The following is a 25,390-nucleotide window of genomic DNA, read 5'->3' as shown; positions in this document are numbered from 1 at the left end:
AATATATTTGGTCAAGCAAATCCTGTCAGTAGAAAAAGGCGGCAAATTTAAAAAATGTAGGCGCGGAGGGTTATTGTCCCATGGAAAATTTGAATTTTGCGCCTTTTGCTACTGACAAGATTTGATTGACCAACTTATAAGTCTTACAACCACAATCACACAATACCGAGAACATTTCATTGGGAACTTTGTAATTTTTGAAAATTCTCTTCAACGCATTAATAATGATGCACGCTAGACCGGGCCGGGGCGGGGCCACAGCTTCAGGCGCTTCGTTTTCTATGGAAAGCACCACGTGATCACCGACCGACGCCTCCGCCCGGGCCCGGCCCGGTATAGCGTGAGTCGTCCTTTACTTTGCTAGTTCTAATCTCGCCCGAGACTGTGATTTTATTCCATCCAATTTAAGAAATTGTGAAGAATCATAAAATATTAAAATACCATCGCCTTTAACTTCTATTCAAACTCGAGGCACTTGTTATTGAATAAATTTGAAGTGACAAATATATAAATCTCTCTATGTTATGACTTTGTTTGTAATCTGGTAATTACCAGCGGCATATTGAGTGGCTCGCCGTGAACCAGCTGGTGGGATGCGATGCTTAGTATCAAATAACATTTAAATATTGTCCACATTGGCAGCTGGAATAAACGTACTTGGCTGCGAGAAAATTGTGAGCAAAATTACATTTTCAAGAGCGTAGGTGAAAACAAAAGAGAACAAACTTATTTAGACTAAGAACCTACACTCAACATTAATAAAAAATCCGCCTAATTAATATGTGACGTCACGCAACATCTTTTCCCGCCATTTCTTGTGATAGCATGTTACTGTATGGACCGCCTCCTTCCTCAACGTGTGATGTAATATATGAATGACTCCGATTAATGTATCACAGATCACCTGCTTTAGATGGAACATATAAATTGACTCGTATTTAATTATTTGCGGTTTAAAACGTAGTCACATTTTTCGATTCGATATCGAAAGAAAAAGAAATTTAAAATAACCGGCCAAGTGCGAGTCGGACTCGCCCACTAAGGGTTCCGTACCATTACGCAAAAAACGGCAAAAAAATCATGTTTGTTGTATGAGAACACCATTTAAATCTTTATTTTATTCTGTTTTTAGTATTTGTTGTTATAGCGGCAACAGAAATATATCATCTGTGATAATTTCAATTGTCTAGCTATCACGGATACAGCCTGGTGACAGACGGATAGACAGACAGACAGCGGAGTCTTAGTAATAGGGTCCCGTTTTTACCATTTGGGTACGGAACTCTAAAAAGGTACTTTTTTTACTTTTTGCTACTTTATAGTCATATACGACATCCGATATCGAAAACGCTCTAAAGTGGAGTCTGCCGAAGGGTAATCTATAAAATGTGTCCAAGTTCAAAAGCTGAGCAAGTTCGGCTAGTGGGGAGATTGTCAAGTAAGTACTTGTCAAGGTAGAAGCACAGTTGCCGGTGGCCGGTCAGTCTGTGATTATTGATTAGTGGACGATGAAGCTCGTGGTACTCGCGCTCTGCGCGCTCGGTATGTACCTAGCCTTATATCGAGATAAAAGGATCCATCCGCAAAATTTTGGCGTTGAAATTGATGACGTACGGTTTTGACAGAAATTCATTGTCAATTTTTGTGGGTTGGATTCTTTTTCTTAAAACCCTTAATGAAAATTTCATTTTTTTAAGAATCCTGGTTATAAAGGGTATATAAAAGTACCGATATCTAAAAAACTATGAAATTTTCATTAAGGATTATTGCTTAATCTTATAGCCCATCAGCTGCTCTATAAGCCCTTTAAGTCTTGGCGTTGGTTTTAGGGACAACCTGTATATTAGCGAAAATTATTGAAATAGCTAAATTATCTTTTATATTTAGTATATAGGTAGGTATAAACATGATTCATAAAACCATTAATTATCATCATTTAATTCTTAAATATAAGTTTTTTTTTTAATTCTATTAACAAAATTATAATGTGCGTCTATTTGTTATTGCAAATATAAATTGTATTCCTACTTCCAGATATATACGGAAATTAATTATGCTTGAATATCGTGTCTCGTTATTTTGGAATGAAGAAAACCAATTAATTCATTCAAATTAATTTAATGTGTGGCGAAACCATAAAATGACTGGATGGTCAGATCAATACAATTATGTATAGACAACCATTTATTTATGCAACATTTATAATGAAACTTTGCTTAATCTTGTAGCCCATCAGCTGTTCTATAAGACTAAGACTTCAGGAAGTAGTCTGCATTTTCTATGACGCGAATTTCATGTGTTTCGGACAGTGAAAATTAAGGTACTATAAAATTTTAAGTATAATAGGTAACTTAATAAAACTTGGTGTTTTTGATAAGTCTACTGAGTACATGGTATACAAAAAATTTCAGCTCTAGCATTGTCCAAGCCGAAACTACGAGGGTTCGAAAATACGGCGAAACGTGCCGAGAAAAGATATGCACTGCCTTTTGCCCTTTGTCTTGGCGTTGGTTTTATGGACACCCTGTATAATAAATGGACATCATCGCCGTCAACACCGATCGGAACTAATCGTGGTCGTCAATAACTTATGATATAATTTATAATTTTTATAACTAAAATATGGAAAACAAACCGACCAAGTTCACTTCTTTAGGGCAGTCAAAGGTTAAAGATGTACCTACACGTAAAATATGAATTTGTAATTATAATATCGTAACTCACTAATTACTAAAAAAATAAACAAAAATCAACCTTATTTGAGTACTAATATGGTTCACTATGGCTATGAACTTGTGGCGATAATTAGTGAGTTTTGGTTGTTACCAGACGATATGTAGGTACTAGTTTATAGTACCTATAAAACTTATTTACAACGAATCCATAAACTACAGATTAAAATATTAAAAACTAGTTCCGCTTAAAATAAAACAACTATTTAGAAATAATATTTTTTTTTTTTTTTTTTTTTAATCTGAGAAATAATTATGAAATCTTGTTTAATTACTGCAGGGTGCTAAGTGTATATGATAAGGCTAAACTGGCTGTAATCCTGGAAAACAAGCATCATTTGGGAGAGCTGAATAGATATAGTAGACCAAATAACCTTTTTAATACAGTTGCTCAAAAAGTGCTATTTTACGTAGCTGTTTAGCGTGCGGAAAGTTGGTTTTCGCGAACTAGTGCTTTTTACTTTCCAATTTTTTTAAATTTATACTTGTTCCAATTCATGACTACTTATTGATGAGTGTTAATATTAGTTTCCTTTAAACGTCGTAATCAAGATAAAAACCTACTGTTAATGTTAGAATACGAAAAATATGCATATTTTATAATTTAATTACTTACCTCATTATCATTATAACACGTTTATTTTTTAATATTAAATATTGAAAAACCGTTCTTAATAAGTTGTCTGAATGGAACTATATCGGATATATATCGGATCTATTCGGTAGATAGCTACCGAAACGCCTGTCAAACAAGAGGCGTTTTAAGTTTTCTTCTCGGTACTCGTGAAGTAATGACATACTTTCCGCACTAGCATCGAAATGTACTATTACAGTTTACCCAAACCTGATCCTAAAAATAATAATGAATATGATTTTTTTTTATGAAATAGGAGGCAAACGAGCAGATGGATAACCTGATGGTAAGCGATTACCGCCGCCCATGGACACCCGCAACACCAGAGGGGTTGTAAGTGCATTGCCGGCCTTTAAGATGGGAGTACGCCCTTTTCTTGAAGGTTAGGATTTGGTTCTCTACCAAACGCTCTAAACAACTTATCCAGTGTTGCAGTGATGTAATTGAAAATATAAATATGAAACCTAGTAATATTAAAGCTATTGTTAAAGAGGTACTGATAGACATAAATGTACAAAAACTATGTAGCGTGTAAAAATATTTAATTGCAATTCAATAATGTGAACAGGGGTTACATACCCAGATCCTAAGTCCATATAATCTTAAAAATATAAGATTAAATAAATAAATAAAGATTAAACTAAACTAAATTAACATATTAAGTTCAACAAAGTATTTAGTTAATGTTTAAAATCTATTTTTTAGAGTTATATTTGTACTCTTAAACTACTATCAAAGATAGATATAACTCCGTGATAGATGGATACAGTCTAAGGAAAAAACGTGCCTCGAAAATCACGAAAATTTGATTCTCGTTCAGATGGCGCCACTACCTTTGGCCTACTCTCGTATAGAGGGCGTTGACGGTTTCGTTTGTTATTTAACAATTTTAACGCATATCAGTGAAAGGACATGGGTCAAATCATATAAAAATAATTAATGCAAATAAAAAAATCATTTATCCATATTTAAATACATTTCATCGTATTTTTATAAATCTTCATTTTTAGTTTTAAAGTGTATCGATAGATGACAGTGAATTTTCTGTGGTTACAAAATTTAGTATGACAGTACCGATCTTATTGTATCCCTCTTTGCTACTATTTATATCTATAACTATAACTATATATACGTATATATATAATTTGGTTAGGACCCCTCACGGGTAAAGGCCTTGCCATCTTTTCCTATCTTGTGCAGTATTGGGCCAATCATTATCCATGTCGGTTCCATCCTAGACTGCATAGTTTTCTAATAATAAAATAAAATCATTATTTTTAGATTGATGTATATAATCTATTTAGTTAAAAAGATGTTCGATTGAGTGAGAATTTTATTGATACAACGAAATTCAAGCATATCAAACTTAATAAAAATACTTAAATTAAAAATTTATAAATGAAAAAAATGACACATGTTGAATTTTACATGTCATACAAATGTCATATCCCACTTGGCTTTCAATTAGGCTTTCTATGAGTTTTTATTACATAATGTTAAACTAAGTACATAGATGTTTATAAATTTATTTAACAACATATTACCATATTATTATTCAATTAAAAGTAAAACTAAGACTAACTAAGAATAACAACTTATAAATAATAAAAATTAAAAAAAAAACTACTCTTAATTACAAAACATCTAAATAAGGCCCCCTCAGCATTGTGCCAAAGATGCTGGCAGCATTCCCTCGCTGAATGGCAAGTACATAGATTAGATAGATTAGATTTAGATTTATTTATTTAAGGATAAAAATTATACTATAAATTTGCATCAATGTCAAAATTATGCTTATCTTCTTATCATGATCGTCAAACATTACATACTAAAAAATATAAAATAATTTTCTCTCCCAATAAGGATCGTCACATAAAAAAAATCGTATAAAAGTTGTATGTATAACTCAGTGATCATATAGGTATACTGCCCAGCCATGTAATTATCAATAAATATATTTCATTGTAGACCTTATTTTATTGCAATAAAGTTTAATCGTCCGCTAACAGTATCGAAGATGGTATATTACGTAACATATAATGTACCGGCCGGTATTGTAATGGTACCGGCTGGCTCAGGGTTTAACGATGACTAATAAATAAACCGAATTAGTTTTTATGAGACAGTTCTTACTAGGCAGAGTCAAGGGTCAAGGGTGATTGAGGTTTTAATATTATTTTACCTACTCGTCGGCTGTAATGTTAGAATAGAATAGAATAGAATAGAATAGAATAAATTTATTCAAAAACGCTTAAATTTTAACTTAAATATTACTTGAGACATACAGAACCAACTTATTATTAAGCGTCAAGCTTAATGTCAAGAATCCACCTAAGGATCTCGACGCTGGTTTTCCGTGGAGACCCTTCCGAGAGAGCGCAACTACACGCTAAAGTACAAAATTTAACTATATAAAAAGTAAATTTAATAAGCCTATATTATCCTAGTAATGTTGAATTAAGATTTCGTATACCAAACTTACTACTACTTCACTTCGTACTTTTCAACTTTTCATGTATGGGCTCCGCTCCCGCTCCCTCAACTATAATATTCATTTCGATACGCTGTAGTCAACTATAAAAAAAAATACCAATTACGTGCAGCCGCGCTCCCATAGAAAAGACATAAACGGGCAACTATTTCATGATTATGATTTATGAGCATTTTCATGAAATAGTCGCGCGTTTATGTCTTCTGTACTAGGTACATTTTTGTCTACTGAGATACTTACTAATTTTCGTTAATTATTTAGGTTTTATAGTAAAAAAATACTATTTTGTCTAGATGAGCTTATATTAGACATGACATAAATTTATTAATTTCTGAAAGACATTTTTTTGCGATAAGGATGCCTATTGTTTACTTCTACCTACTTTCTACTTGAGTTGCTGCATTATCTGTATCACTTCCTTATATAGAGGTGTGCAATAAAGAGTATCTGTATTTATAGACAACAATTTGTTCACAAAGAAACAAAAACGTTAAGTTTCTCCTTAAATTCCTCGGCCACCACCGGTGGACTTGGTCACTTTTTCTTTAGTGTATGTTATCTATTTCAGTTTATAGTTTATATATAGTAGTATGACTACTTAAAAATACAAATCTGTGGCGAGCACTGCCTGTAGCAGGCCCTCAGCAGGCCTGTCGAGCTGTCTTGTGTGTCAATGCTCTGTCACGTCAAAAAAATTACCTTAGCATATTTTGCCTAATCGTTTATTTAAATCTTTAAATCAAATAATATTTCATAAAATCATTTGATTTTTACCCTAGTTGAACGTTAAGTTTGTTAATTTTATTTTACTACATATGCAAACAAACGTGAAAGTTTGTAAGTTGGCTTGGAAGTTTGTTACTCAACCACACAAAAACAGCTGTGATGAATTAGGTGACGAATTACCAGCCGATCTACTTTGATGTGCCCGTCAACTTGTTACGAGGTCTTTTGTGAAGGCCCCTTTAGGTTTTAAGAGTGAGACACTTAATTTAGATTAATGATGTGTTCATCAGTTGTCGATTTTGAGAATTGCAAGTGGTGTCAGTATGTGATTCGCCCCTTAGTGTTCCGTAAGCACACATAACAGACATAAAAGTAAACCATGAAATTTGACGGGCAAGCAAATATCGGGCCAATTCGAGCAATGATCTAGATACAGCGATTGGTCTAGATATCAACTAGATATCCACTAGGTATGAAACAGAAACGATAACGAGATATTTAAGAAAGTCATGTCAAATTTGACATTTCCGCGATTGGATGTCTGGGGTCCGCCATTCACTCCAACTAAAGAGTACTTCCGTAAATTAAAAATTCTAACAGTGCCCTGTTTATTACAAGCTTTTTACAAGCTTGTAATAAACAGGGTATTTACATACATACTTACATAGGTACATTGCAAGTTAAATATAGCTTGCAATGTACTTATGTAAGTATGTATGTAATATGTATGTAACATGTTTGTAAGGGTCAAATCTCGCAAGTTAAATTTGACCCTCTTCCCGGTTTCCGATGAAGCTGAAAATTTTTATTAACTTGCAATGTTCCTATGTAAGTATGTATGTATGTAATATATAATATATGTAACATGTTTGTAAGGGTGGTCAAATCTTGCAAGTTGAATTTGACCCACTTCCCGGTTTGCATACATATGTAAGTCTGGTAACAATGCAATATTATAGTACCATCGAGCTGATCTGATGATGGAGACAGGAGGTGGTAATAGAAAATCTGTGATAAAACAACGCAACCTAATTGTGTTTGGGGTTTTTAGGATTGTCTCGATAAGTATTAGTTGCCTGTGGTAACAAAAATACAGTCAGCGATAAAAGCTTGTACCAAAAATGAAATTTTTGCCAAAAACTTATATATACTAGAGGTGGCAAAATACAAGTATTAGCATAAGAGTGAATTTGTGATGCGTTGACCTGATCAGAGGCAAACTGATCGTGATATTAAATCCGTCTTGGTCAGGATCGTAAAATCATCCAACTCGTTGGGAGTAGTTGGCATAAAAATTTATAACAGCCTGAGCCGTGAAATAAAAGAGGCGGCTTTTTACGTGCTATTTGTTAAAAAGTTGAAAGCGTTTTTGATTGACCAGGCTTTTTTCACGGTAAAATAATTTTATAGTAAATTTAACATAAAGTGATTCCCATAGTATTATTGACATTTGAAGAAACATTTTATTGTATAGTTACATGAGAGTATGTGTATCTCGAAAAGTGCATTTAGCCAAGACTGCTAATATCTAGTGCTTATTGATTGGGTGAGGAGTTACCTGTTTATTGGTGTTTACTGGTATTGGTGGTGGTATTGGTTGGTTATTGGTCGTAAAAGCTATTAATAACAAGTTGACAGACAGTTTAGGTATGTCACCTCTATGTCACCGCGGGTGATGACGGCATTGGCCTTTTAGTCGTAAATAAATTCGAAGAAAACTATTCGGAATTTCCTTGAGACCTGTTTCTTAATAAAAATGGCAAGATTTGTGGTGATTTGTCAAATTCCAAATAAAATGGTGCTTAAATATAAAAGTTAAATAATTAATTATGTAATCTAGACGTTTTATTCGAAGAAATGTTAATAACCTGATCTAATCCGACTGATTTATTATACCTAAATTACCTAATAAACGAACAACTTCCAAATTCTAGTAAAAAAACGCGTTTTTTAACAGAACTATTTATATCATGTTTCGTAGGAAAAATCTTTAGCTTTATTGATTAAATATTTTTAAGCTTAGCAGTAGATCTTATTGTGCTCCAATAAGAGTTGATATTCTTAAACTTCCTAAGAGTCATATACTATTACGAAAACTATGAACTAAACTCACGCGGTCAAGTGCTTTTGAATGAGACAGTTAAGCCATCATTAATTATATTTACAAATAGAATAATGAACACTTCAGATCTATTGGAGAGAAATTGAGAGAAACAAATGATGTAACGTACTCGTATCCAATAGAGCCAGGTCATTCATTTTGTCTCTACCTATCGCAAATATAGAATATAGATACCGTTTATATTAAACAACTTAAGATGACTTTTACATTTTATTCGCGAAACATGTAGATTACTGTAGATATGGATTTTAATTGAAATGCTTGAATAAATGAATGCTTGACTACGTACTAATTCTTATTCCGTGAGAAAATTTTGCACATTTGTTAGATGGGTGGATCAATTATTTTAAGTTGTTATTCTGTCCAGTCAACCAGGCGAAAATATTACTATAGTGTGTTGGAGACAAATCACCTTGTGTATTACCTTCTACTAACACGCGTGGTAGATGGCCCTTTATGGAAAGGGCTTAAAACTGCCACAAAAAAGCGTATTTGGTGAAATTGAAGGCTTTAACTCAAATCGATTTTGTGATAGCGCCCTTAGGCACTTACCTACAGTAGCAATAATGGATGATGATAACAGTCCAGCCTGATTACTAAGAGGCTACAGGTCATAAGCACAGCAACATATTAAAAGCTGCTGGTTGCAACATCTAAATAATAATGGACGCTTTAGACCATAAGACTAGGTAATAGTACATATATTGGCTCATAACCTACGACATATTCGTTTACTTAAAAAAGAAAAAATAATAAGTACAAACACGTTTTTATTAATACATGATTTTAAAAATGTAAGGTTTTGTTAGGTAATGATCGAATGGGTGAATCAGTAACGTGTATTACAAGACAACACAGTGTGTAAAATGAAAAATTAATTTTGTGTCCTTTATTTATTTACAGGCGCGGTGAGCGGGACAGACAAAACAGAGTCCACGACGAACAACAGGCACCGGCGGGCTTCGGGAACGGAGCTGTTCCTCAGCATCGTTGGAGGTACTGTCACAACGTTACCACTTTAGGGCCACCACACACTAATCGCTCTTAGATCAATAAATTAACATACACGGTGGCTAAAAAATAAGTGCATTCTCGTTGCCAGGGTAGTTTTTGGATTATACTGAGCAACTTTTATTATGGGACCAACCCCTAAATCGTGAAAAAAATTTGGCTGTCATACATTTTGGCTGGTCCATTTTCTATGGGAAGGTGAATTTTTTTTTCGCGATTTCTGATTTCTAATCGGTTTGATTAATTTGACCTTTATCCTATTTCAATCGTTTGCGATACTACACCGAAACGCTTTCTGTCTCTCTATCATTCTTCCATAAGTATTAGTGCGACAGAGAGACATATATTTCGTTGTTCTAGCGCTAACGATTGTTATCTTGACTAGGACCCCTCACCATCTTTCTTTACGTGACAACATTTCCAACTTCACCACTTAGATGGTTGGCAGTCCTCAACAGTGCATTTCTCCTGACACTTCCTGCCGTGCACATCTAAACTGTGGAATGAACTGATTGAACTGTCAACCGCGGTATTCCCGGACCGATACGACCTTCAAACAAGAAAAGAGCGTACTCCCATCTTAAGGGCTTGGCTTACAACTTACAACCCCTCTGGTGTTTAGTGTAGAGTAATTGCTTACCATCAGTTGATTCTTCTCGTCTGCTCTCTGCCCCTTATATCATAGGAGCTCCAAAAATATGCACGAAGCGTTTCGCTTTCACATTTCTTATGCGAACTGCCAAGGAGTGGAACGCCCTGCCCGAGTCTGTGTTTCCGCATGAGTACAATCTGGGGCGCTTCAAGGCAAGAGTTAATAGGTATCTCATAGGTAAGCGTGCTCCACAGTAGACCGCATCATCACTTACCATCAAGTGGGATCGTGGTCAAACGCCTGCCTATTCATCATTTAAAAAAACCGGCCAAGTGCGAGTCGGACTTGCGCACCGAGGGTTCCGTACATTACATAATTTTAACAATGTATTTTTTATGTGAAACGTGAGTGAAAGGTTTACGATTTATGACGTATTAAAAAAAAACTACTTATTAGATCTCGTTTAAACCAATTTTCGGTGGAAGTTTGCATGGTAATGTACATCATATATTTTTTTCAGTTTTATCATTCACTTATTTTATAAGTTACAGGGGGGGGGGACACACATTTTACCACTTTGGAAGTGTCTCTCGCGCAAACTATTCAGTTTAGAAAAAAATGATATAAGAAACCTCAATATAATTTTTGAAGACCTATCCATAGATGGGGACACGTATGGGTTTGATGAAATAATTTTTTTTGAGTTACAGTTCCAAGTATGGGGAACCCCCAAAATTTATTGTTTTTTTTCTATTCTTGTGTGAAAATCTTAATGCGGTTCACAGAATACATCTACTTACCAAGTTTCAACAGTATAGTTCTTATAGTTTCAGAGAAAAGTGGCTTTAACATACGCAAGGACGGACAGACAGACAGACATGACGAATCTATAAGGGTTCCGTTTTTTGCCAATTGGCTACGGAACCCTAAAAAGGTAAATTAGAATACCTACCGCAGAATATGTGTTCACATTTACATAGGTGAAAGCAAATGGCGGCGATGCCCGGGAGCTCACTCATCAATCTAAGACACTATATCATAACAAGTAACAGCACTGATCATGGATAGGCCTTAAGTCTTCACAATAAGGCTTACGTAGGATCAATTAACATTGTGGAAGTACAGTCGAGCTCACAAACATGTTTACAATAAGCCATCGTTCCAAATAGTACATTGTGTATTAAGAGCGGTAAAGGAGGAGGAGAGGGGTGGAGTGGGAGGAAGTAAGGGCGGACCGTGGCACACACAATGTTTTTCATCACACTTCACACAAGTGCGAGTCGGACTCGCGCACCGAGGGTACTTTTTAGATTTGTTGTTATAGCGGCAACAGAAATACATCATCTGAGAAAATTTCAACTGTCTAGCTATCACGGTTCATGAGATACAGCCTGGTGATAGACAGACGGACAGCGGAGTTTTAGTAATAGGGTCCCGTTTTTACCCTTTGGGCACAGATTAATAAATAGTTACTACGTAACAGATACATCATTCCCATACAAAAGCGAAAATACCTACGCTATAATAGCCTACAAAATCTTAATAATAATTCCTGCTGCTCAGGACGAGAAGAAATGTACCATAAGTACGCGCACAAAGAGTCGAGACTGCCTTGCTCGCCGTGCGAGCCACGTGCCAACGCGTCAACGTAAGAATGCGCTAGGGTTAGTGTTACTTATGTTATTATTGTAATAAAACGAATGTTACGAATCAACCATATTTTATATTAGTCAATCAAATATTTAAAAACGATACTTATAATACCTGACTCAAAAAACTTCTTAATTTACGATTTATCTACCTATGTTCAAATAAATAAATGGTGACAAAATTCATAAAGATAGATTTAAAATACTATTCACTTTTCTTCGTCTCGGAAATGAAAAAAAACGACAAATTTTCTTTTGTTTTTAGACTTTTACACCCATCCTCTGCACAACAATTACGTGGTTTCGGCATTTCGAAGCGTAAGCGCGGGAAACGTGCTGTGCGAGCGCTCAGGCGGGCGTTCGGCGGCCCTCTGTCGGTTGTATCGTCGACGATACGCTGAGCGGTAGGCATATAGCGCGTGGCCTTGAGCGAGTGAAGGAGGCCTGCTTTGGGTACGGAATCCTAAAAAGGGGAAAAAATGAAACTAAACCCTAGATCGAAATTTTGGATTTACGGACCGCATCGCCTAGGAAGTATGTTTATTTCCATTAACAATACAAGATTGTGTTTGAAATTACATAACAAATAATACACATTACATAACAATTTTTAACCTACAAACTACAACACTTAAATTATACGAGTATACATATACATATGTCAACGACTCGGGCAAGTTGAAATATCCAATAAAATTTATATAATTAACATGTTTCACATAAAATATAAACAAAAAAACAGATGATAAAATTTTGTTGAATATGACTGACAATAAGGTCGTGTAAAACTATTTTTGGAACGTTCTGATCTCGCCCGTACACTGCTAAAGGTCAACACTCAATAATGTTATATAATATAATTACAACCGGCTATTATGCTAATGGTGATCTCTAGTATACCTAAACAGTAAAGCTTACATGTTACGTCATAATGACAATAGAATCTTTACTTAATGATAAAAGGGGAAAGGTGTGAAAATTATGAAATTATCCGGAAATAAAGTGTTTAGCTGACCTTTTTAGATTAGGAATCCGAAACGAAAGATTCGGTTTTGCTCTAGTCTTTTAGTTTAACGCTAAGCACGATTTTTGAAAATCAAAAAAATCTGAACAAATTCATGCGAAACATTGTTTTTATGCTGAAACTTCGGTGTTCGGGACTTTCTGGCTGAACCTGCGGTCAACATGATTTTTTAGCGAAACCGGCCGAAACCGGAGTTTCGGTAACATCGGCTAACTAAAAACGGTAACAAATATAAAAAAAAAACAAAAGCTTCGGGCTACGGTAACTTAAAAAATAAAAAAATAACCGCCTCGGGCAAGATTTTAATTTGCCATGTCCGTCTGTCCGTGACATAGCTTAAAATCACAGGTACTAGAAAGCTGTACTTTGGCATATAAATTTAATATGCACATTCATCACCCCGACAAAATAGTACAATAAATTATAGAAATCATCCAGTCTATCACTTCAGATTATGTATCCAGCCTAGCCAGGTAGGTACATAACAGGCGTTTAGGTGTCTAAAGACAATGTGGTTAATGCGGTGTTTTTGTTGACAGGACGACCAAGCGAGAAGAACCAAATCAAATCGTCTCTCCTGCCAGTGCAGCTGCCGATTCAACTGGGTAAACGTTTTGTTATGCATTTCTATTATTAGTGCAGGTTGTAATCTCAAAAGTACTGCATTCCCATCCGGAAGAAAGCAGCAGCTTATATGAAAACATACGGGTCAAACTGAGAACCTCCTTTTTTTTAAGGCGGTTAAAAAAGTGAGTCACTGAAAATCCGGGTTGGTAAAAGTAGGGAACCTTAAGTTAACCGTTGGTGCCCAATTACGCTCAAGTAAAATATTGAAAGAATAATTTTAACAATAAATACTCGTAGATATCCATTGAGTTCACAATAAAAAGAGCTGAATTAAAATTGTTTAAAAGTAAAAAAATAAAATCTGAAATAACAACTTTGCCAACCGTCCCTAAGTTATATTTTTTATTATTACAATTATAATATAAGTTATTTCTCTATCCTTAATGATGTTCATTCACTAGACGCTCATTATACAATGTATAGTGGAATTCGATTTTGCTAATTATGTAGGCGAGGTTATGTACTATGGCGAATTTAGGATACGTAGTTTTGTCGACCCTTATTTTCAATGACTTGCAACATTGACGGAGTTTGATTATATTAATCTTGATGTCATGAACTAAATTTATTTTTATCTTTTGCAGGAGGCCATGGAGGAGTGACTTTACCAATTCTGTTGCTTCCTGTGCCAATTTACACCAATAATCCAGGTTCGATCCAGTACAGTACAATAGCCTGCATCTTGGACTTTACATACCTATTTGATTTTATGTATCTCCCGTCCTTTGTTAGAATCTATAGTCTGGCAAACCAATGTGTCAGCAGAAAAGGCCCAAATTACAATTTTGTATTAGATTGAAACTTCGCGCCTAATTCTTATTACGTGTAATAATAACAAACAAATAATAACAAAACTTCTGTGAGACACAGACATACGAGTATTAAATATATTAAAACGGGTCACTCAAGTATTTTTAAATCAATGATTGCTCGACATGTTTCGCTCCATAACGAGTAGCTTCAACGGAAAAACGCGTTGGCGCACCGATACGTAGACTGCGGGCTGCAGCCCTCCGATTGATCGACGGGGTTGGGCGGCAGCAACCGCCTTTTTCCACTAAGAATTTCGATTTGCCAGACTATAAAAACATTATGATTCTTAACAGAAATAAAATGTTACAACATCCAAAAACATCCAGGACTTTTTGATTAAATATATTTTCAACAGATTCCTGCAGCGTTAATCATGGATCAACCGCTGCGAAACCAGCACAGGCTTTACCAAATATACCAATCGCTCAAATCCGGCAACAATTCGCTCAAACTCAAGACAACCCACAACTCGTGATCCAACAATCTCAAGAGCCAACCACAAACCCGCAAACAGTGTTCACACAATCTCAAGAGCCAATCCCAAACCAGCAAACTGAAAACACCAACACTTATAATGAAGTCATCCAGAGTGATCCAGTAGCCACTCAATTGCATCAACATCAGCAACATCAAACCACCAACACACATCAAGAAGCGATTCAGATCAACGAGCTACTTCAAGACACTGAACCCCAAAGCCCTCCTTACCAACCTGTGAAGACTTACGCTTCTGCAAAAGTCGTTATACCTACTCCCGCAAATGGTCCTCATAGGGAGAGTTTGAATTTGAACCTTGGGACTAATAATAGGGTCACTTTTAAGGTGGATGAGCAACCTCTTGTAGTAAACTCTCAGGAGCCAGTGAACTACGAACAGACGACAGTAGAAGTGGAGATAATTCCTTTCTCCGATGGATCACCTATTTTCGGTAAGTTTGTTCGGTACAACATCTTAGTTATCACAGATTTAGGTTTAAATTTGTTGTTTGTGTTTCTGAATGTTAAGAGCATTTAATGTAACGTATGGCCACTTTTGGATAGACGATTTTAGGTGTCATAAATCAGAGTTCAGTCTAATCATACCGTCGCTGTTATAACTTACTTGATTCTTTAGAGATAATAGGACCTTTATTTACTAAAAGATACCACATTCAAGCAGTCATAAGCAGTACAATCAGACGAAGATGCATTAACTGATCATACAGAAATTATTAAGTATCTAAACATCGTAAAAAGATAGATCAACAATTTTTTACTCGACTAACCTTTTAATTGCGTCTTTACCTTTTCAGTAATCTTTACACATTCCCTCCACAGATACCTCGGAACGGATGATCCAAAGCTTCCTCCGCCAAACACCAGTGGCTCCAGAAGAACCTGCAGTTATCCCCGACTTGGATCTTCCTGCCCGTCTCCCGGTCAACTCACCCTCGTCTTTCTACGGCGTACCAATCACAGCAGCGTCACCACCTCTTCCGGACTTCAACCGATCTCTACATCTGCGTGTGGATCTGACTGTGCCCAGCTCCGACTACACAGAGGCTTTTGATATACAGTACGTATTGATAACAATTGCTGGCGCTAAAGATTTTCTTGGGCAGAATTGCAAGAAGTCGTCGTCCCTAATTAGAACCTCCCCAATAGCGAGTGGATCTTACCGTGTCTGACAGGTTAGTGACATGGTGACACTAATAGTACCTATATTAAGATCGGTATTTAATAAAATAAATGTTCCAAAGTATTCCTCGACAACATTTCCCAGAATTGATCCGCAATTAGAAACTTCGTGATTGTCTCGGTTATAATTCAATTGTATTATGTAAAGGGCCCTCCACACTCGCGTTCGCGGCTTCGCGCCGTGATTCGCGCGTGAGTGTGGAGGGACCTTAAGCGTTTGGGCTCACAGGCGTCCGGATTCCAACCGGACTTTACATTTGTGGTGGGTTTGACGTTTCCAGATTTGATTAGTTAGGTGTTAGGTATACAAGCACAAACATGCCGCAACCACAACAGTGTGCAACACTCACTGTCCATGCCGCTGCTCCCGATGCTGTCCCTAATGTTTTTACAATCAGATTTAAGTTAATCAAAAACTCGTGCGTTTCAGATGGCACTCGGAGTCGAACACAGCGAAGACCGTGGTCGAGGACGGTAGCACTGTCATCTACCGCGCACCGGTGGCGGACGGACGCATCCAGTTCCTTGAGGTATTTGCTATTTCTTCCCATTTTAAGAGATTTTAAAATTCAAAAGAGAAACCATAGAACACCATATTTTTGAATCGATTTGGAATTATTGTTTTTTCGAAACAAAAATTTGATGATGGTATCCAGGAGGAATGGCTGTACAATTCCTACTTACAGATCCAACGAGAACTTAAGGACGGACACGAGGTGCGCCGCTGCACGCTCTCCCCACTGATGCAGGCTTCCCCCGAAGATAACGCCTTCCCAGGACTACCAGCATTCGACCAGTTTGAGTTCGTTGGTAAGCCAATATTGCAAGCAGGAGCCCGATACATAGATTTAGTATATTTAGTATATTAGAATATGGACGACGATGGAAGGCTTCCGTCTCATAAATTTGGAACTAGGCAATCGCAGTGCTTTATTTATATATCAACGCGCGCCGATTGGTCTAAAAAGGAGCAGATCTATCAACCGATTGACGACGACCGGGTTGATGACATATAAGAGCGCGTGAAGGACGTTCCGAATCTTCGCCCGTTATTTTCTTGTATGAAGGACAAACCCACCAGAATGAAATCTTGTTCATACAAGGCAGAGCGCTAGGCGAACTTCAACATTTTTCAAACACTATCTTTTTTTTTAATGAATTTATTCATATAATACAGTTACACAGTTACACATATACTATAAATGCGCCAAACTGGAGTAACCAGTTTGTTGGCGCGCCGCGCTCAATTCTTACTTAATTAAATGTTTACATTTGTGACTTATCTACGTGTGTCCTCTAGGTTACACGACGGCAGAAGGCCGATCGCTAGTGGAGCGCTGGCGCCGCGTAGTCAAGAGTGGCCTAGGAGAAGGTGGCGCGGCGGAGGGAGAATCTCTTACCGTCACGCACGAGATGTTCATCGTCAGGGAAAGGGGACAAGCGGTGCCTCTCAGGTCAGTCAGCTTCGACAGGCTTTAAGAAATCCACTTGGTCTGCTTCCAATTAAGAAGAAGATTATACCATGTCGATAAAGTGATTGTCCACTGCTTTACGACTGTCCAAAGTTGTGCTGTACCCGCAACTACTGATGTGCCGTCGGCAAGTTACCAAATTTACCACATGGAAAATTTTCGGAAACTTCTCACATTTTCCATTTCCAAAATGACAATTTCCTTTGTTTCCTGTGAAATTTCCGAGAACTCTTCTAGCTTTTTGGACAATTTCCGCAATTTGCACGTCAAGCAAAGCAACTAACATTATGACCCTGTATGATCAATGCAGTTGGGTTGGAACGGTGCATCCAGATCTGGCTGATGCACCACTATATACAAAATACAAATACAAATTTCTTTATTTCATAAAAAACTGTACATATAATTTAAGAGAGGGAAGGGAGGGAGGGGGACTATATGCGAGGGTATTTCATCAGATCTGGACTGACCTTAAGAACACCTTCCTTAAACTGTGATATTAGTCAGTTATGACTATTTTCTTAAGGCAACAATGCTTACCCTGAACCTATCTGGGTTTAGATACTCAGTGGTGACGGACAGCTCAGTCCTCGGTGCCAAGAGTGACAGCTACACCCACCGCTACAACTTGCTCGACGCGCCAACCTCTGCAGTTCTCCCCGACACGTCCCAGGATTGCGACATCTTTGAGGAGTACCCAGTGGAGCTCGAGCAGCACAGTCTTCAGAAGAGGGCTATTGGCCTCGTGTCGAGGGTGCTCGCTAACTTCGACCCGATCAGAGAGTTCGCTGGACCGACAAGAGATATTCGATACGACTCCATATTCTCTGAGTAAGTATATCACAGAAAAATTACGTCATTCAAAACATCATCAACATACGTGCATAATTAAAAAGAACTGAATAATCTTTAAATATTTTACTTATTTCACCTTAATACCTATTTCGAGTATACTAATATAAGGTCAACCGGTATAAGTACTTAAACATTTTGAATTTATTCCGATTAAAAAAAACCTTTACCTATAGGTTAAGTTTCATTATGTTTGTTTTTAGGGTTCCGTACCTCAAAGGAAAAAACGGAACCCTTATAGGATCACGCGTGCGTCTGTCTGTCTGTCTGTCCGTCTGTCCGTCTGTCACAGCCTATTTTCTCCGAAACTACTGGACCAATTAAGTTGAAATTTGCTATACATATACCCAAAAACGGACATGTAACGTAAACAAATGAATTTTAAACATCGGGTCCACTTTTGGGGGGTAAAGGACAAAATTAAAAAATTAAGTTTTTCTAAGTATATCGCGTTACATATCAAATGAAAGAGCTTATATATTTTTTATAATTTTAGGATAAGCAATTTAGAAGTTATTCAAGAAAATAGGCAAAAAATGACCATTCCCCCCTATATCTCCGAAACTACTGGGTCTAAAACTTTGAAAAAATACACAAAATAGTTCTTTAGTCACCGGAAAACCTATTAGAAATGTGCAGTCAAGCGTGAGTCGGACTTAATTACTTAGTTTTTGATCCGACCCCTACGGGTTTTTTAAAGACGTTTCACATAAAAAATACATTGTTTAAATTGTGTAATTGACGGAACGCGAGTCCGACTCGCACTTGGCCGGTTTTTGGTAATTGCATTTAGTTTAATAAAAAGTTACATTTTAATAAAAATAATAAAATAATACAAACAAAGAGGATATAATAAGATAGAGCGGTACTACTGTCATAGTAAATTTTGTAACCCCTGTAAATTCACTGCCAATCTATCGACATACTTTAAAACTAAAACTGAAGATTCATAAAAATACGTTAAAATGTATTTAAATATGGATAAATGATTTTTTATTTGCATTTTTTATTTTTACTTTTATGATTTTGACCCATGTTCTTTCACTGATATGCGTTAAAATTATAAATAAAAATAACGAACGAAACCGTCAACGCCTTCTATACGAGAGTAGGCCAAAACTAGTGGCGCCCTCTGATCGAGAATCAAATTTTCGTGATTTTCGAGGCACGTTTTTTCCTTAGACTGTATCCATTTATTACGGAGTTATATCTATCTTTGCTTACAAATTAACATAGGTAAAATACAATAATGAAAATATTAAATATTAAAAAAATATTTCGGCGACGCAGTTTTCTGTCGCGTCACTTGTTCTGGTGTAGGATTTGGCAGATTCCCACGGAACCGCCGAAATACCAAACCGTTCGGCCAGATTTCCAGCAGCGGCCGCGAATACTGTTAATACCTACTGTTAGAATCTTACTTAGCATGCAAAGGCCACTTTATTTACTCACGTACGCAATGATATTTACAGCTTCAAAAAGCAATTCAAACGCATATACCTAGACCCGGCCGAAGAGGCCGTCCGCAAGAACCTCCTCGTCAAATCCTCTCGCTTCATCGAGGCAGGCAACCGTCTCTCCTCTGGGTTCAAGATGGCAGCCAACTTCATGGCAGACAGGCTGGATGATGAGATCAACCAGCTGTTAGGATTTGAGGCGCCGCCAGAGGGCGCTAGCGAGCCTGGACTTGTGCCGTTCCCGTACTCGGAGAATGAAGTGAAGAGTATCAAGTTGGATGATGAGTTTGACTGGCGACCACTTGGAGCCGTTTCTCCTGTGCGCTGTAAGTGATGACTACATACATCATCAAACATAAATACTGTAAAATAAGAGCAAAAACTTGACTTGACTTGTTTTGTTATCTCAGTTTCATAAAATCTTTTCAATTATTTAATTTGATTTGATTTGATTTATTGATTAAAAATACATAATCATGTCCAAGTCGCTTACATAGTAAGTTACAAAATAAAAATAAAAATCTATAGAATTAAACAATATAAACATTAAAATACTATTAAAATACTTACATTTATAGAGTAATAATAACCAATTTAATTGGTATATTCCGCCTTGCATTAAAGAACGATTGCCAGGTCTTTTACATGTTAACACGTTCGCGGACGCTCAGTCACACCAGTTGGACACCTAAATTTTGTATGGAGATTTTGGGACTGCTATAGCATTCCCGTCACTACAGACATATCAATTAGGTTGCTATATGACGCGTTATTCTATAAAAGTCGAATGCTATGCAATCCGCGTCAATATGAAGTGTATTTTTTATATGCTTTGTGACAACAAATGCTATACAATTCGGATGCATAAGCATGACTGTCACATGACGTAGTCAAGATGTAATTCTATGTGACACCGCATGTTATAGCATTCATTCATTGTGCTCAACGGCTGATACTTTTGACTTCTAGAGGCGAGATTATTGGTCTAAAGACTCATTGCTTACTCCTACAAACACTTTTATACTTTCTTTCTTGTTCCCTCATTGCATATCATCGTAAATATGTGTCCATATCATACGTGCGCCATTCCAAATACTTTCGACGTTCATTCGACTTAAACTTATGCAAATCCACAACATCATACGTTGGAGACCGCATAATATATCTAAAGAATCAAAGGGTCTGCTCATGGCATGCCGTGGAGAGCCGAGTTGCAATGTTGAGCTCTCTTAGTATGAGGAAGTTTATTCTTCTAGCTGTCCAAGGTATACGCAGCATTTTACGCCAACCCAACTTCTCGAAAGCGTCAATCTTTGCCACATTTCACTTTTTGAGTCGTCTGTGCGGCATCGCCACGTTAAGTCCTGGAATTAAAGTGTCTACCGCTTTTCCTGCCAGGCTGATTGATGATGGTGATTTACCCAAATTTATATTCTTTTTCGGATGCATCTGCACCAAACACAAGACGTGAAATATACACAAAAGTATGCCATAATGCTTGTCATAATGAGCTTACCTTGTAAGAGGTGGTCCTCGAGCGCTAACAGGCTATAATTTCACAACTATATCAAAACTATGACTACTAACGTAATTACTTGAATAATAGGTATACACATTCATGCCTTACTTTTTTATGTTAACCGTTATCAAAATTTGGTTGTAGTGCAATAACGAGCAAGTACACATGTTTGTTCATTAAAACACAATCAAAAACTTGAAGAAATTGTAAGAAAAACATTAATTACGATATTACAAAAATCCATCAAAATAGCGATCGCGCGCGAATTTCGCCCAAATTGCACGTGTCCACTCCCAGACGCACCTGCTGGGCTACTAAGAGAATCCCATACAAAGGCGAATGCTATAGCATCCGCGTCACGAAAAGGGGGGCACAATTGCAGACATCACAGCATAATTTTTAACTGCGATAAAACTATGTAATATGACAGTATGCCTTCTGTGACTCTGGTGACTGGTAGAGGAAATGTTGGTGAATAATATTATACTGTGACAAAGCGGATTGGTAAGCATATCAACCAGACATTTCAACCGAAAAACGGATTCAATAGCATCCGCGTCACCAGGAGTAGTACCAAAACGGATGCTATGCAATCCGCGTCCGCGAACGTGTTAATAGTGAAGAAATGTTCTTGTTAAATTCAAGTTTCTGAGTTTAAAAAAGGCCCGGGTCGCCGGGGTCATTGTCAAACATGTCATGAAATGTTGTTTTTTTTTAATAATTTTCTCTATTAAAAACTTATGTTGGCTTGGTGGCAACAAAGCTAAAGCTAAAGCAAACGGTGTCATTGCCACAGTCCAAGACACAACGTGCTCATCGTGCTGGGCCTTCGCCGTGGCGGGCTCCACGGAGGGCGCGCTGTTCAAGAAGACCAACACGCTGGTGCCGCTGAGCCCTCAGTGCCTCGTCGACTGCGGCAAACCGTAAGTATTTTGAACATCCAAATTTAAGGCATCTATGTATTAAATATTCTGTGGTACTATTAAATTATTTTAAAACGGGTCACTCACGTATTATTAAGTCGAATAGCTCGACATGTTTCGGTCCAATTTACGAGGACCGTCTTCGAACAACGAACACGTCTTCTATTCGACTTAATAATACGTGAGTGACCCGTTTTAAAATAATTTAATACGTTTGAGTCTCACGGGAGTTTTATAGTTAAAAATCTGTGGTACTACTTCCTTTCCATATCTTAATTTGATTATTTCATAGAATAGAATAGAATAGAATATATTTTATATGTAGTAATTGTACATCGTCATATTCAAAAATTATTTACAATTAGAATTTCAACTAATTTTGATCTCAATTTTACCGCGCTGTTGACTTTGTGTCCTATATCTCGGCCATGCTATATTGAATCTAACCCTCCAAATCTATGAACATTTGCGTCGCGGTTGAAACCTAGCGTTTGACAGGTGGCTTCATGTGCACTGTCATTCTTTTAAATAAGAACATGTGATAAAGGGATTCATGTGCACTGTCATTTTTACAAATAAGAACATGTGATAAAGTGTGGTTTCGTACTTTGCGTATTAGCTGAAAAAGTTCCTTTTATTTAGCTTCTTGTCAGAAGGCTCTAATACTCCATGATGGTTGCAGGTTCGGAACGAACGGCTGCAACGGCACGTGGCCCAGCTTTGCGTATGATTACGTGAAGGCCCGCGGGCTGCCGGCGTGGGACGAGTACACCAACTACCAGGCTAAGGTATACTTCTGTCAAGCTATGTCCAATTGTCCACTCGCAATATGTCCTTACCTTCATCTGAGTAAACGTATGTATAATTAGTCTAGTAGAGTTAGCCATCGATTACAAAGGTGCACATCAAAGTTGCTGCCATTCTGTCTTGAACCGTCTTAGGGTGTGCGTAATGTGGCAAATGTCCACTTTCCGTGTTTTGAAGTAACGATTTGGTTTACTGCGACATAAACGCATATTACATGTGTCAGGGACAAGCGACAACCTACATGTATAAATGGATAGGTTTACCTAAATAAAACACATTTGGCTGGATACTATACGTACTACTTTATTGCGTAATTACTCTCCGCATAACCCTAAACGCTATAAACCGCTAAACATGTAGGAAGAAGCTAGGATAAGCTTCCGTAGCTCAGTAGATTGAGAGCGATCGGAGCGGTGTTCGAGTCTTGCTAAAAGCGGTGATTTTTAGTGTTCCGTACCCAAAGGGTAAAAACGGGACCCTACTCTTAAGACTCCGCTGTCTGTCTGTCTCACGGTCAGTCACCAGGCTGTATCTCATGAACCGTAATAGCTAGACAGTTGAAATTTTCACAGATGATGTATTTCTGTTGCCGCTATAACAACAAATACTAAAAACAGAAAAAAATAAATATTTAAGTGGGGCTCCCATAATAATTGTTTTTTGCGTAAGGGTACGGAACCCTTCGTGCGCGAGTCCGACTCGCACTTGGCCGATTTTTTCAATTTTTCTGTAATAACATTTTTTTTAGTATCGCCTGCAGACGTATCTGCTTAATAAAAAAAATGCTTGAATTAGGCATGATACTTTGATGGGGTACTAAAGGAGCTAACGGAATGCTAAATCAGCTGGTGAAAATGAAATGTTTGCTAGATTTTACACACCCATCTCTATGGACGTATCTCTTTCGTCGTATCTTCATCCCATTGTCCATGTGTGCTATAGTGCGTAATTGCGTATATAAAACTTTTGTGCGGTATAATGTTACAGGTATTGCAATGCAAGGACCAGACCGTGCCACCGGTCACGCACATCAGCGGGCACGTCAACGTTACCGCCTTCAGCGAGGAGGCCCTCAAGGTACTGTTAACCTAAGACCTAGTCATTTTTGCAGTTTTGACTTTGGAACCTTCTTTTATTCCATTATGTCTAGTTCACATGTTTTCCAGTAGCATTCCAGTCCAGTAATGCTTGCTATTTTTAATGGGTTATTAACATTGATTTCTTCAGGTGGCGATCAAGAATCACGCGCCGTCGGTCGTCATAGTGGACGCGAAAGCGCAGAGCTTCATATATTACAAGTCGGGAGTGCTGAAGGACAAGCGCTGGTGAGTGATGTACAATGTAGAGTTCATCACTAGGGTATAATATACAGCTGTGTACATTACAAAGCTGCGTTTCCGCCAGCGATGTGCGAGGATGCGTAGCGAGGGATGTGTTTGTTAACCCCTTCAAGTGGCATACGTCATTTTTGATTTGTTGGAACTTCGATTTAATTGCATAATAGTCCGGGAGCCGGTTCTCTGCCACTTGAAGAGTTAAGAATCAATGTGTCTGTAAAACTACCTAAACGTGGGATCAGATCATCAGCGCTTATTCCGAATTTTCTGTTAGAATTAATTAATTTTCCAGCGGCGAAAACAAGCCTCGCCTCAACCACGCCGTCCTCGCCGTCGGCTGGGGCACCAAAGACGGCCCCCACTTCATCATCAAGAACACGTGGAGCGACAAGTGGGGGGAGGGCGGTTACATCCGCATCGCGCCCGACTCCTGCGCAGTTCTGGAGTGGCCGTCTTACTCGTTAGTAGAGGAACCAAACATTGATAGAGCGGAGCTGAGAGCGGCCGCGGCGAGTATCAAAGCTTAGTTTTCGATGCCAAATCTGATTAAATTTTCACCGTTTTGTTGCTCCTCCTGATGCCCAGAAAGTTTCGTTTTGTTACAAGCTTTTATTTAACTTGCCCTGTTAGTACATATGTTGAGTGTCGGTCAAATCTTGGAAGCTAAATTTGACCCACTTCCCGTTTTCCGATTGAGCTGATACTTCACATACTTATGTAAGTTGGGTGACAATGCAGTATCGGGCTGATCTGATGATGGACTACACAGGAGGTGGCCATTGGAACTGTGATAAAACAACGAAACCTAATTGTGTTTTAGTTTGTTTGAATTATCTCGATGAGTATTAGTTGCCTGTTGAAAGAAAAGTACAGTCAGCGATAAACACGCTTGTATGACAAATTATTTTTTAACAAAAAACTTATTG

General features: G+C 37.5%; 1 protein-coding gene and 1 long non-coding RNA gene across 2 annotated transcripts; both read left to right on the top strand.

Annotated features, from left to right (window-relative positions):
• Window positions 1–1,506: 1,506 nt before the first annotated feature.
• LOC134751307 (uncharacterized) lies at window positions 1,507–14,889 on the top strand. The gene is made up of 5 exons (XR_010128614.1): window positions 1,507–1,542; window positions 9,609–9,701; window positions 13,521–13,586; window positions 14,193–14,258; window positions 14,777–14,889. It is a non-coding gene; the product is annotated as an uncharacterized LOC134751307 (long non-coding RNA).
• A 292-nt stretch (window positions 14,890–15,181) lies between these two features.
• On the top strand, window positions 15,182–25,176 carry LOC134751276 (counting factor associated protein D-like). The gene is made up of 13 exons (XM_063686659.1): window positions 15,182–15,199; window positions 15,244–15,349; window positions 15,738–15,975; window positions 16,528–16,627; window positions 16,754–16,907; window positions 17,398–17,551; window positions 18,131–18,400; window positions 19,894–20,204; window positions 22,194–22,320; window positions 23,003–23,108; window positions 24,115–24,204; window positions 24,355–24,452; window positions 24,757–25,176. Exons 1-13 carry the CDS (start codon window positions 15,182–15,184, stop codon window positions 24,989–24,991), a joined length of 2,007 nt encoding a protein of 668 aa, XP_063542729.1. The 3' UTR covers window positions 24,992–25,176.
• Window positions 25,177–25,390: the final 214 nt, after the last annotated feature.

The sequence above is a fragment of the Cydia strobilella genome, chromosome 21 (genome assembly GCF_947568885.1).
Source record: "Cydia strobilella chromosome 21, ilCydStro3.1, whole genome shotgun sequence".
Lineage (NCBI taxonomy): Eukaryota > Metazoa > Arthropoda > Insecta > Lepidoptera > Tortricidae > Cydia > Cydia strobilella.
This window is presented reverse-complemented; position numbering and strand designations above follow the sequence as displayed.

What these genes read in the sequence shown, in the direction of transcription:
- LOC134751276 (XM_063686659.1), top strand. An exon ending in ACAGAGGCTTTTGATATACA is followed by an intron (nt 15,976 to 16,527) that starts GTACGTATTGAT and finishes CGTGCGTTTCAG; the next exon opens with ATGGCACTCGGAGTCGAACA. An exon ending in GTGCTGAAGGACAAGCGCTG is followed by an intron (nt 24,453 to 24,756) that starts GTGAGTGATGTA and finishes TTAATTTTCCAG; the next exon opens with CGGCGAAAACAAGCCTCGCC.